Source organism: Barbus barbus (assembly GCF_936440315.1).
Source record: "Barbus barbus genome assembly, chromosome: 46".
Classification (NCBI taxonomy): Eukaryota; Metazoa; Chordata; class Actinopteri; order Cypriniformes; family Cyprinidae; genus Barbus; species Barbus barbus.
The window spans coordinates 18,888,066-18,900,227 of NC_136724.1; the positions used below are offsets into that span (position 1 = coordinate 18,888,066).

The following is a 12,162-nucleotide window of genomic DNA, read 5'->3' on the forward strand; positions in this document are numbered from 1 at the left end:
TAACATACAAGACAAATCTACAAACATATTCAGGTGAGGTAACCGGTTACTGCTAGCTAACTAGTGAAAAATACTCCATTGATATGACGAGCTGAACCTCAAAATGAATGATAGATGGAAACATTGTGCATTATGATCGAGATTGTAGCTTAATTTACTACATTTTACATTTAAAATAGCAAATGGGAGATGAACCCAAAACAGCATAACAAAGTTTATGGGTAAAAGTTAAAGGTCAACTTTATCATTCAACTGAACTGTTCATGTATGCTTCAAATGAAAGTTTAAGCAAGACTGGAAACAAATAACCTAGAACTGAACTAAAACAAATTAAACCTAAATAGTAATAAAAAAACTAATAAAATTTGAAATTAAAATGAAAACTGAAAATGCAAAAGCTAAAAAAAAAAACCCTATAAATGTATAAAATAACACTGGAGTGAATGACTGTATCAGACCTTAAACAATAATTCAGGAGCCAAAAATATAACGAAACAGGACAAAATATTTGGACGAAACTAACATAAAATGGCCATTTTGAAACACAGAGAAGGTGAACAGTCCGATATATTATGGTTGTGACTCCTCTGATTCAAAGCAAGATGAAAGGACGGCCCCTGACCCAGACACAGTTGGCCTGTGAATCGGGGCACACAGCAGAGTCCTAGTATTACACTTTTTTCCTGTCTGTTTCCTCTATTCTGCCACGACTGCCCTCCACGTTTACCAGCTGAACACCAGGAGGCATTTGCTGAAACAGCAACAACCACGAGGCACAACACTGTAAAAGATGAAAGCCAACCAACTGACTTCACACAAGCTGCTAAATCAACACCAGAGTGTTTCAGTGAGGTCCTGAATGAGGAGTGTTCAAGGCTGCATTGTGGACATTAACCCATGTAATGTAGCGAGGAGTTCGCTTTCCCTTCTTTGTCTAATGTGAAGGCATAAATTGGAAGTACTGTTGGGTTTACTGATTACAACACATTCCTGGTCTTAGTAAACAATTCATCTGTGCATGCTTTAGTAAAAGAAATTCATGTTTCTGTAATCTTTCATCAAAGCTTATAAAACTTTCCCTCATACTTAATACCAATGTATTAGTCCAATTTAACGATTTTAGGCGTTCAGTTTAACTACCATTCATCTGTAGGCTACATTTTAAGGCATCCAATTCAGCAATTAATAATCCAAAAAGGTAAACAAAATGGTCTATTTATTCATCTATAAAATGTATGAATAAATTTCAGTTGAAGAATTGATCGCAGCCCTTGAATACTCGGAAAATGTACAATAAAAATATTACATAGTTGCATAAAAATACCTTTTATGACACTGCCATCTAGTGGTTGAGTGTTGTTGACTTGTACACTTAAGTTACAATCACAATATAATGTCTATATATACACACATAATTATATAAAATATTTATAAACTGTAAAATGTTCCATAAAGGTTTTAACATTTTTTATGTTTAAAAATAAAATAAAAAATATGAATAACTTATTTCCTGGCTTCTTTGATTAAATCCTGAGATAATTTCACTATTGTTTTTCCATCATAAGGAGTAACGTACAGTACAGTAATTATAAGAACAGTCTCCTAATAGTATACTGTAGTTATGTTCCTTAAATCAAAGGCACAGTGGTGAATCTGTAATTGGAGAGAACGCCATGTTAACTAAAAAAAAGAAAAAGAAAAAAAAAAAAAAAAAAAAAAAAGTAGAGATTCTACTGGGCTGAACACTGAGGTAATTAGAAAAATAACAAATACCCATATACATATACAACAAAACCAGTGAGGAAGGCTGTAGAATCTTGGGCTTATTTAAGACCTGCCTATTCCAACAAGGAGTGCTATTAAGAAGGCCAGGTTTCCCAATAAAAACAGGACAAGCAGGACTGTTTCGGGTCTCATCTAACAAAAAACAAACAAACAAAATATCATTTTAAAACATGAAAATTACATGATCACGTTGCATATATGTAGTTTGCTTCATGTTACACTTACCGATCCAAAACTGCAAGTCTCAGAATCTAAAATAAAATGACAAGTAAAATACAACGTTTATGCATTATTATTTAATTACATTTCCAAAATCTTACTTCCTAGAAAAACAAATAAATAAAATACAATATATGATACAAATATACACTACTGTTTCTTACAAGTTTCTTACACTACTTACAAGTTTCGGGCGAGTTGTTATACTTTTATTTAGAAAGTGTGCATTAAATTGATTAAAAGTGACATTTACATTTATAATAAAAAAAAAATAAATAAAAAAAAAAGTGTTCCATTTTCAAATAAATGCTGTTCTTTTGAACTTTCTATTCATCAAAGAATCCAAAACTTCTTTGTTCTGTACTTATCAACTAAATGAAGCTTTTGTGAGAACTAGACACTTTGAAAATAAGTGTGTGCGTGCATGCATATGTATATATACACATACTAATATATACATATATATATATATATATATATATATATACACATATATATACACATACATATATATGTATATATATATACATATATATATACATATACATGTGTGTATATATATATATATATATATATATATATATATATATATGTGTGTGTGTGTGTATATATATATATATATATGTAAATAAATTTATATATTTTTCAAAATAACTTTGTGAATGCAGCATTACCCTTTTTCTTGGCGCGCAGGTTAAGGTCTTGAAGAACGTAAATCAGGGCCTCCCAGGTAACAAAACCTCCCATAACTTTTAACATCCATCCATCCTCCTTATATTCTTCAAACAGTGCCAGACCAGTGAAAATTGCAGCAACTGTGTCACAGAATAAAAAGGGATATTGTTATTCTTCTGTGGAAATAGATGTTGTTGATGAAGATAAATAAAGTTGTTGTCATACCTGCGAGGCCTTTGATAGCTAAAGCAATGAAGGAATGGGCCCAGTTAAAAATAAACCTCCTGCAAAGAAAACCATCACATTAACAGTCATGCTTCCCCCTCGTTTTTCCATTTCTTATTTGGTTAAGAGATGTTTCTCTCACCGTTCATGATTGGGCTCACAGCGGAAAGCAGCAACTATGGGCTGAATAAGACTGAGGATCATCACCAAACAGCCCAGGACCGGATGAGCCCCCTACACACACACACACACACACACACACACACACACAGAGAGACACTCCACTTTAAACATCTGAAATAAACAGTATTTATTTAAATTTAATTAGGATTTTATTTCGTAATTCAGTGCGTGCATAGTTATTCTGATAATTATTTTCCCAAGCACATTTTACCAATTTCAAAATACATCAATCTTAATAACTACTATTAATTTTGTATTTAATCATTTATAAGTGATATATAATGGGGTGATATATGTGGGGAAGTCGTGGCCTAATGGTTAGAGAGTCGGACTAGTAATCGAAAGGTTGCGAGTTCGAGCCCCCGGCCGGCAGGGATTGTAGGTGGGGGGAGGGAATGTCCAGCGCTCTCTCCACCCTCAATACCATGACTGAGGTGCCCTTGAGCAAGGCACCGAACCCCCAATTGCTTGGCTGCCCACTGCTCCGGGTGTGTGTTCACGGTGTGTGTGTGTGTGTGTGTGTGTGGATTTGTTCACTACTCACTGCTGTGTGTGTGTGTGCACTTGGATGGGTTAAACGCAGAGCACCAATTTCGAGTATGGGTCACCATACTTGACAATACGTCACGACTTTAAGACTTTAATTGTCCATGAAGGCAATTAATTAATGTATGTATGTATGCATGCATGTATATTTACTTATTTATTTTCTTTTAGCTTACCCCACTCCAACCTCGGACATAAGAAAACACCAGTATGAATGCGATGGCTGTGGCAGTGACTGACAGGGACATCAGAGACACATGGGCCTTTAGAACAAGAAATAAACTATATTTAGTTATTACAAACATTTAGGAGGTTACACTTACAGTAGGTCTTCAAAAACATTACATTATGCTTAAAAATCAGTCCATGTACATTCAAATAAAAACATTAAAACACTTGAAACACACAGTTTGAATGTACATTAGCTATGTTATGCTACGCTTCTCGAAGGACTGCAGGAACCAGCAGGGAGGTCGAAAAACGGATCTTTAATAACACAAGAGTTTCATAATACAAGAAAACAATCTCTAGACGACGTATATATAACTTTAAGACTTGACAAAGACATAAGGAGAACTGAGGACTTATAAAGACCGGGGAACACAGGAGCAAACTAGATAATTAATAAAACAGATGACAGGACTAAAGGATGATTACTAATTAACTAAACCAGAACAGGAAGAACCAAATAAGGGCAAAAGGGGACTAAACTGAAACAGACACGTAACAAGCTACATCCAGTCCAATCATTTTTAAAAGTGCTGATATTGTGCTGAAATGTAAATTACTCAATATTATCTTAGTATTTCTAGAACAGTTATATATGATGAAATAAAGGTAATGACAAGTGATGTTCATACACCATAACTAGCTTCTTATCTTATCTTGCTCACACTAACCGCACATTTTCCTACAACTTATTACTGCAAATCATTTATCAAAGAAATTTTCCCACTGTCATGCTGATGAAACATAACATGACACGTTATTCACTTACAAATGAGCTGATGAACTTGATAAAGCGGCCCACATGGGCAGAACTCTGGCTTTGTTTAGACAGCATGCTATCCAACTAATTTTAATCTGATTTTTAAGAATAAGAGTTGCACATGGCACTAATAAAAGCTAGGTCATGGATTTGATTGCATGGATTAAAAGTATGTATATTTTGCATGCAACAAAACATTTTCCAAATGTGTAAATCTGCATGCAATCTGAACTATGGTTACTAAACCTGACTACAGTATCTAATTGAATGGATCAGATGTTTTCATTTGCGCAGTGCGCACAGTCAGTTAGCATTACTTACCATAAACCAGAAATCTTTACCGCAGCAACCGTGGTCCTTGGCAACTCCCTTTAAATAGCGTGCTATGAGCATCCCTATACTGCCCGTGGTCATCCAGGAGATTAACATCAGGCAACCTGAATCAGATCAGTATCATCAGGACCATCATAACGCTGATGGGGATCTAATGTAGATCCAGAGGCAGTCTGTCATGTGATGTACTCACCGTGTGCTTTAACAATCGCTGGGAATTCTTCAACACTTGTAACGACCTGGCTTGGATCCTGTAAATTAGCCTTGGTGCTACTGACATATTTATTTGCGTGGATCTGGATGTTACCTACAAATGAAGATAATCATTCAGTTAGATGAGCCAAATAAAGATTCTGTCATCATTTACTCATGTTATTCCACTTTTCTGTCCGGAAATCACAAGGGGAGATGTTTTGAAGAACGTTTATCCTGCTTTTTTGCATGCAATGAAAGGATGCAGTGACTAGGGACAGTCAAACTTAGAAAAGCACCATAAAATTAGCATAAGAGTGTCAATACTTTCTGTGTACCATATTACAAGACTTCTGAAGCCAATCGATAGCTTTCTTTCAGGAATTTTCATTATTCACTGACAATCTTATCTTCTGTATATTCAAACTTTCCGAGCATTCTGCTAAACGTCTTTACTGTACAGTATATGCATTTTATGGAAGAATGAGAGTTTGCAACAAGTTGAGGGTGAGTAAGGAATGAGAGAATTTTCATTGTCATATGATAATATATGAATTACTAAAACTGAAACCGAAATAAAGCCAGCTATAAATATTTAAAAAATAATAATATTAGTGATTATAAAAATAAAGTGAAATGATTTTTAAATTAATAATAAATTATATAATAGCAATAATTATACTATATACATATATTACTATTCTAATTGTATAATTTATGGACCCTTTTCACAAGACTGTGATGACGCGTTTCAATAATCATCAGCATCTTTAATCCACCACAGTTTTTTATATTTTCTTTTTTTTTTTTGTAATGTATGAACATTTATAACACTATATTTTGTATTAAATTACATTTGCATCAAAGTACAAATAAAAACTAATTAACGCTAAAGCGAGGGTGTTACTAATACAGTGTCTATGGGAGTGATGGTAAATTTGATATTGTTCTCTCTCCTGACTGCTTTTATCAGTCTTTCTTCATTTTTTTTTTTGGAAAGTCATAAAAACATTATCGTGGAGATTTTTTTTTTTTGCTATTTGAGCAAATGGGAATGCAAAAAATATATTTGTGGTAGTCTCCAATTCACCACTATAGAAGTTTACCCAGCTATGACGACTTCCACTGTTGAGAAAAATTATTACTACTATTATAACTATAATTTTTTTATTAATATAAAATATTTTATCAATAGGAAATTTTACTAAAATAACGCTACATTACATTTGACATTTTTTTATATAACATAGAAGCACAGACCTTGACTGTTGGAGGGTCCGGCAGCAATCATGAGGTAGTACTCGCTAATAGACGTTGCTCTACTTCCCGTGCTAATGGCATTACGGGAAGTAAAAGAACAATTGATAGTATTTCCATTAGTCAGCGTTGTCCTCATATCAGTCACATTCCCCTGCAAACATGTAGAATGTGTGTGAGTGATGATATTTTATCACAAAACAGAAATTGTGGCATAATAGAGGAATATACCAGTGAGAGAATAGTTGGAGCAGATTTTCCTGTGGAAATAGCATGTCGCACTTGGAGGTTGCCGCTGCTGTCCTTACCACAGATGTAGATGTCGTCATTGCCCTGAAAATACAAAAAATAAAAATAAAACCATATGAACATAATGTCTCATTGTTCTTGGAAAAACAACATCACATACAGTATGGGTTTGCAGATGTTTTTTTGTGGAATGCTGACAGAGGTCAGTCTCCAGATAAGACTCAGCTCAGTTCAGCAGATGTAGATCTCATGTTTCAGGAAGAATGTATTATGTTCGACACCCACTTGGATGTTTACAGTGTATTGGCACATAACTGCTAATCTGTTAATCTGCTAAACTCTACACATCCCCCATTTTACATAGGCCTGTGTATTAAAAATGTTTAGACAAATAAAGCAGAAAAAGCCTGCGTATATCTCACCATTTCTTGGTCATCTGAAAACCCAATAGCAACGTATCCATCAGCTTGCCCAAACATTTCAATCCTCATTTCTGATTGGTTAGATGATGTCTGAACTGCCATGAAGAAGCAGGCTGTGTTGGCAGTTGGGTCACAGCTGCTGGGATGACTGAAGCAGACTTTGGTTTTCCCACAATCAGGATTTGATGGAGCCTGAAATGAACAGAGCAATTTCTGCTAAATATAAAACAATATACAATATCAAATAGATAATTAATTTACCTGGTTTTCATGTTTGTTTAGGTTTATAAGAGCTAGACTTACAGTTGGAGCTGCAGTTCCAGATGTCCCTGTATATGCCACAGTAGAGCTCTTGACATCAACCCAAAAGGTAGCAAAATTTTTTACAAACGTTGCTCTGAAACAACCCCAAATGTTCCATTACAAATTACAACAAGAAATATACAAAAATGAAAAATTATATATTATCAAGTGTAAGAATCATAAAAATAATAAACTTAAGATGCATTAAATATTCTACCTGAATTCTATATTGCCGAGCTGTCCAGATGTAGGGGCTGTCCATGTAGCTTGAATCAAACCTTTTTTACTGCCTGATGTGTGAGAGGCTGCTCTACTCTGAATAATATAAAAATATAAATAATAATATGATATAAAAATGGGGCAGTTTCTGATAATTGGCCAATGTTTTTTCAGTAACATTTCAATAACAAACTAGCTTAATAGTAAAATGGATATGAAGGAATTTATATACAATTTTATAAGTAGCCTTAAGTGTACCAGTTTACTCGAATATAATATAACATAATAAAATATATATTTGTCTGTGTTTCTTCACCAAACACTATGAAAATAATGTAGATAAACTCACAGCCACTCCATCGCAGGAGAGGAGCTGTGCATTACTGTCCATCACATTAAAAGTGCCGATGGGAGTAGATGATCCAACTTGACGTGCTTGTAACATAAATCCTTCAAATTGATCTGCTGATTGGCTGTTTAGTGATACTGAGAAAGAAGAAACAGTTCAGTGGAACTTCCTTACATAAAGACTGACCCTGATCTAACTTACATAAACTGATATCATATGATGACCAGCTGTAAACAACATTTCACCAATTATAGTATAATTGTGAATATTATAGTGTTGTGTAGCACAGTATAATATATACCATAAATGCAGTACTTTGTAAACATAAGCATTTATAACATAATAGCAACTAATTTCTAAAAGTTAGTAAACATAGTATACTGCACAATAACATTAAAATAATTTTAATGGTAATTTATTATTAAGGTCTGATTTCTCAACATTAATGCAGTAGCTAATGTTGAATAGCAATGAGTAATATACAGTAACATTTGAAGTGGATCAAAATAGTTCAAAGTTGTCCTAAGACTAGAACGCATTTTGGTTTAAGTTTTGGGGCAACTTTGATGAAAGGTATTGATCCACTTCAAATGTTGACAAGTAGGCCTATATTTAAAGTTACAAAACGGAATCTTATTGTAAACTGTGTCCATTTATTGATTGATTCTGAAATACTCAATTCTGATTAATCAATCAGGGAATTTAGTGGTCAGATATTTTTGTAGTGACATCTGACCATGATTAAGATTAACCGACTGTTCATCTGAGAAAACTGCATTCTGTTTATTTATGCAGTAGCTAATGCAGAAATGTAGCTTTAAAACCAGGCTAAAAGTATACTATACAATTTATTATAGGAAGCTGCATAATAGTTGTAATGCGTTATAGTTTAGTAGCTAAAAACTACCAAGTTTACGACACACACCTACTCAAGTTGTGTCTTCTAGAACTGCAACTTCATGAGGTAAAACGTCTTCGGTTACGCATGTAACCCCAGTTCCTCGAGGGAACGAGACGCTGCATCTGGAGACGCCTTAAGCGTAACTGGCTCTGAATACAAGTTGAATACAAAAATTGCCAGAAGAAGCACAGTCTTCAGGGTGAGATGGCGATCCAAGATCTCCTCCATAGGCTCGAAGGGAGGCCTACAGAGAGCATCCAACACCAAAGCCAGGTCCCAAGGAGGAATGCGGGACCGTACTGGGGGCCTTAGCCTCAGTGCACCACGGAGGAAACGTGTAACTAGGGGGTGTCTACCCACTGACTGTCCACCAAGAGAGGCGTGGTAGGCCGAAATCGCCGCCAAAAAGACCTTCAAGGTGGAGTGGGTTAACCCTGCGGAGAGTCGAGCCTGCAGGAACTCCAGCACTGTACCAACCGGGCAGTTAACTGGGTCGAGCTAGTGATCTCTGTACCATGAGGTGAAGGGTCTCCACTTCAGGGCGTACAGTTTCCTCGTTGAGGGAGCTCTGGATTGAAGGATGGTCTCAACCTCGGTTGAGAGACCGGAAGCTATGAGCCGTGCCCCCTCAGGGGCCACACCCACAGCCTCCCTAACTCCCTGCGGGGGTGCACAAGGGTGCCTCCTGCCTGTGAGAGGAGATCCCTCCTGACAGGAATCTCCCATGGAGAGCTGTCGAGGAGAGAAATCAGGTCCGAGAACCACACCCGGCCACAATGGAGTCTACTAGCAGCAGCCGGACCCTGTCCCGGCGCACTCTCTCCAGAACTCCGGGGAGCAGAGCAATCGGGGGGGGGAGGCGTACAGACGAAGCCTCGGCCACGTCTGTACCATGGCATCCAGCCCCAGTGGAGCTGGATGAACTAGAGAGTACTAGAGGGGACATTGCGCTGTCTCCTGAGTGGCGAAGAGGTCCACCTGAGCCTGGTCAAACACTCTCCAGATCTGCTTGCATCCATTCCCCGGGCCACGGCCCCTGTCTCGACAGGATGTCTGCTCCCACATTGAGATGCCCAGGGATGTAAACTGCTCTTAATGAGAGAAGTTTGCCCTGGGACCACACATGGGCCATCCGCTCTGATTGAGTGAGAATCAACCAATCGTCGATGTAATGGAGTATGCGGATGCCCTGTAGCCACATCGGAGCGAACGCAGCATCCACACACTTTGTGAAAGTGCGGGGTGAGAGTGCTAGGCCGAAAGGAAGAACCCGACACGGTTAAGCTTTGCCCCCGAAAGCAAACCTCAGGAACTTCCTGTGAGCGGGAAGGAAGGAGACATGGAAATATGCGTCTTATAGATTGATCGCAACGAACCAGTCCTCGGACCGGATTTGAGACATGACCTGCTTGAGTGTAAGCATCTTGAACTTCAGTCTGCTGACTGAGCGGTTCAACTGACGCAGATCTAAAATGGGACGCAACCCTCCATCCTTCTTTGGAACTATGAAGTACCGGCTGTAGAACCCGGATTCTCTTTTGTGAGGAGGAACCACCTCGATGGTCTCCTTCCTTAAGAGAGTATCTACTTCTTGTTCCATTACCAGAACCTGCTCGGGGCCCACCAGAGTGGAATTCACCCCGTTGAATTGAGGCTGACGAGAACCGAACTGGATTCTGTAGCCTCTCTCTACAGTGCGCAGGACCCACTGAGACACATTTGGCAGTAGTTTCCACGCTGCAAAATAGTCTACTAAGGGAACCAGTCTCTCGAGACTGGCTTCTGGTGTAATCAGAGCGGCTAGTTCGGTGCCCTGGAACGGCACACCGGTAGGGAAGAGACCCCCGAAGGGGTGGCGAGCATCCCAGTTCCGCTACATTTCCGGGCAGAAGAAACTGGGATATGTTCAGTGTATATATATATATATATATATGCATGCATATATATACATATATATATATTTGCATGACAAACATATATATATATATATATATATATATATATATATATATATATGCATGACATATATGAATGACAAAAAGCTGACGCCAGTTTCACCGCACGTGCTTTTATACCAGGTCATTACGTCACCTCGCCCGTGACGTCTCGATTTCACTTGTATTCAGAGCCGATTACGCTGAAGGCGTCCCCAAAGCGTCTCCAGATGCAGCTCGGGTTCCTGAAGAGGAACTAACTTGTATTCCCTTAACAGCTAAGGAAGCGGTTTCCAAAGCAAAGTAGTTGCAGAATCAGCCTAACCTGTGATTTGATCTCCCTCTTTAAAGGTGGTCTTGTCAGCAGTGACGGTGAACGGAGCAGAGCTGGACTGAGCGATGTTAGACCTGTGACTAGGCGTCATAGATCCACAAGCTGTGCTGACACGTCCATTACGATAACTCTGCACGACCCCAACACAGCACAGGAGAACATACAGAAGCATCTGTGGAGATTCACAAACTCACTGTAAGTAATAAAACCATCACCCGCATCAGTAGCGATATCAATGAACAGCGAGAGCAGAAATACAATCTAGTAAAAAAACAACCTTTCGAAGGAAAATTCGGTGGATGTTCCTGCTTCTGTTGTGGCTGAAACTATTTGTGCGCTCAAGAATCCAGTGAATGCAGTAGCTGCACTGTAAATAGCGTATTGTCATTGTGGGCGGGGTTTACCTGAACAGGTAACTGATGTAAGGCAACAGTGGGCTATCACGAGATCCCGCGAGGCAGATATTAATAGGTAAGTTAGATCATTTCTGTTTTTCTTTTTTCTGCTGAAACAATAAATAACACAAGCATGCTTTCAAACTCTTTTAATTAAAACAAAGCAGGCCTGTAAAAAAATAAATAAATAAATAACTAGGTTGTTTTCCAGATGAAAAAATTGTCTTACCTGCAACTTTTTAAAGAAAACACGATAAACATCTCTAAAAAAAAAGTGGGAAACGCACATAATCTGTCTATACTAATTGTATTTTTCTACAATATAACTGCCTTAATGAAGCATGTGATGATCAGAAATCACGCCCAGTTAAAAACAACTTAATTGTACGCATATATTCCCCATATTTTTGACAGAAAATTGGTAAAAAAAAAAAAACAATCACGGTTAAAAAAACCGGGGAAGAAGTGTGAAAATTCTTAATGTAAAATGGTCAAATTCTCATTTAATTTAATTATTTTTTCTAATGCATATTTATACATTTATGGGCTTAAACAAATTGAGTGGATTGTTATTATTTAATAATGTTCTTTAAAGAAGTACTCAGCTCCGATGTTAGCACTCCTCTTTTTGGCTTTTCCATAAAACATAGCAT

The 12,162-nt window shown here is 37.4% G+C and overlaps 1 protein-coding gene across 1 annotated transcript; it reads right to left on the reverse strand.

Annotated features, from left to right (window-relative positions):
• Nucleotides 1-1,204: 1,204 nt before the first annotated feature.
• LOC306864774 (putative ferric-chelate reductase 1) lies at nucleotides 1,205-11,463 on the reverse strand. The gene is made up of 16 exons (XM_079408992.1): nucleotides 11,392-11,463; nucleotides 11,106-11,286; nucleotides 7,946-8,082; nucleotides 7,595-7,692; nucleotides 7,378-7,471; nucleotides 7,075-7,266; nucleotides 6,635-6,736; nucleotides 6,407-6,557; nucleotides 5,148-5,261; nucleotides 4,943-5,058; nucleotides 3,810-3,896; nucleotides 3,047-3,138; nucleotides 2,905-2,963; nucleotides 2,679-2,819; nucleotides 2,011-2,036; nucleotides 1,205-1,917 (listed from the first exon to the last, which is right to left on the reverse strand). The coding sequence occupies exons 2-16, from the start codon at nucleotides 11,284-11,286 to the stop codon at nucleotides 1,828-1,830; spliced, it is 1,680 nt and encodes a 559-aa protein (XP_079265118.1). The 5' UTR covers nucleotides 11,392-11,463; the 3' UTR covers nucleotides 1,205-1,827.
• Between the last annotated feature and the right edge of the window lie 699 nt (nucleotides 11,464-12,162).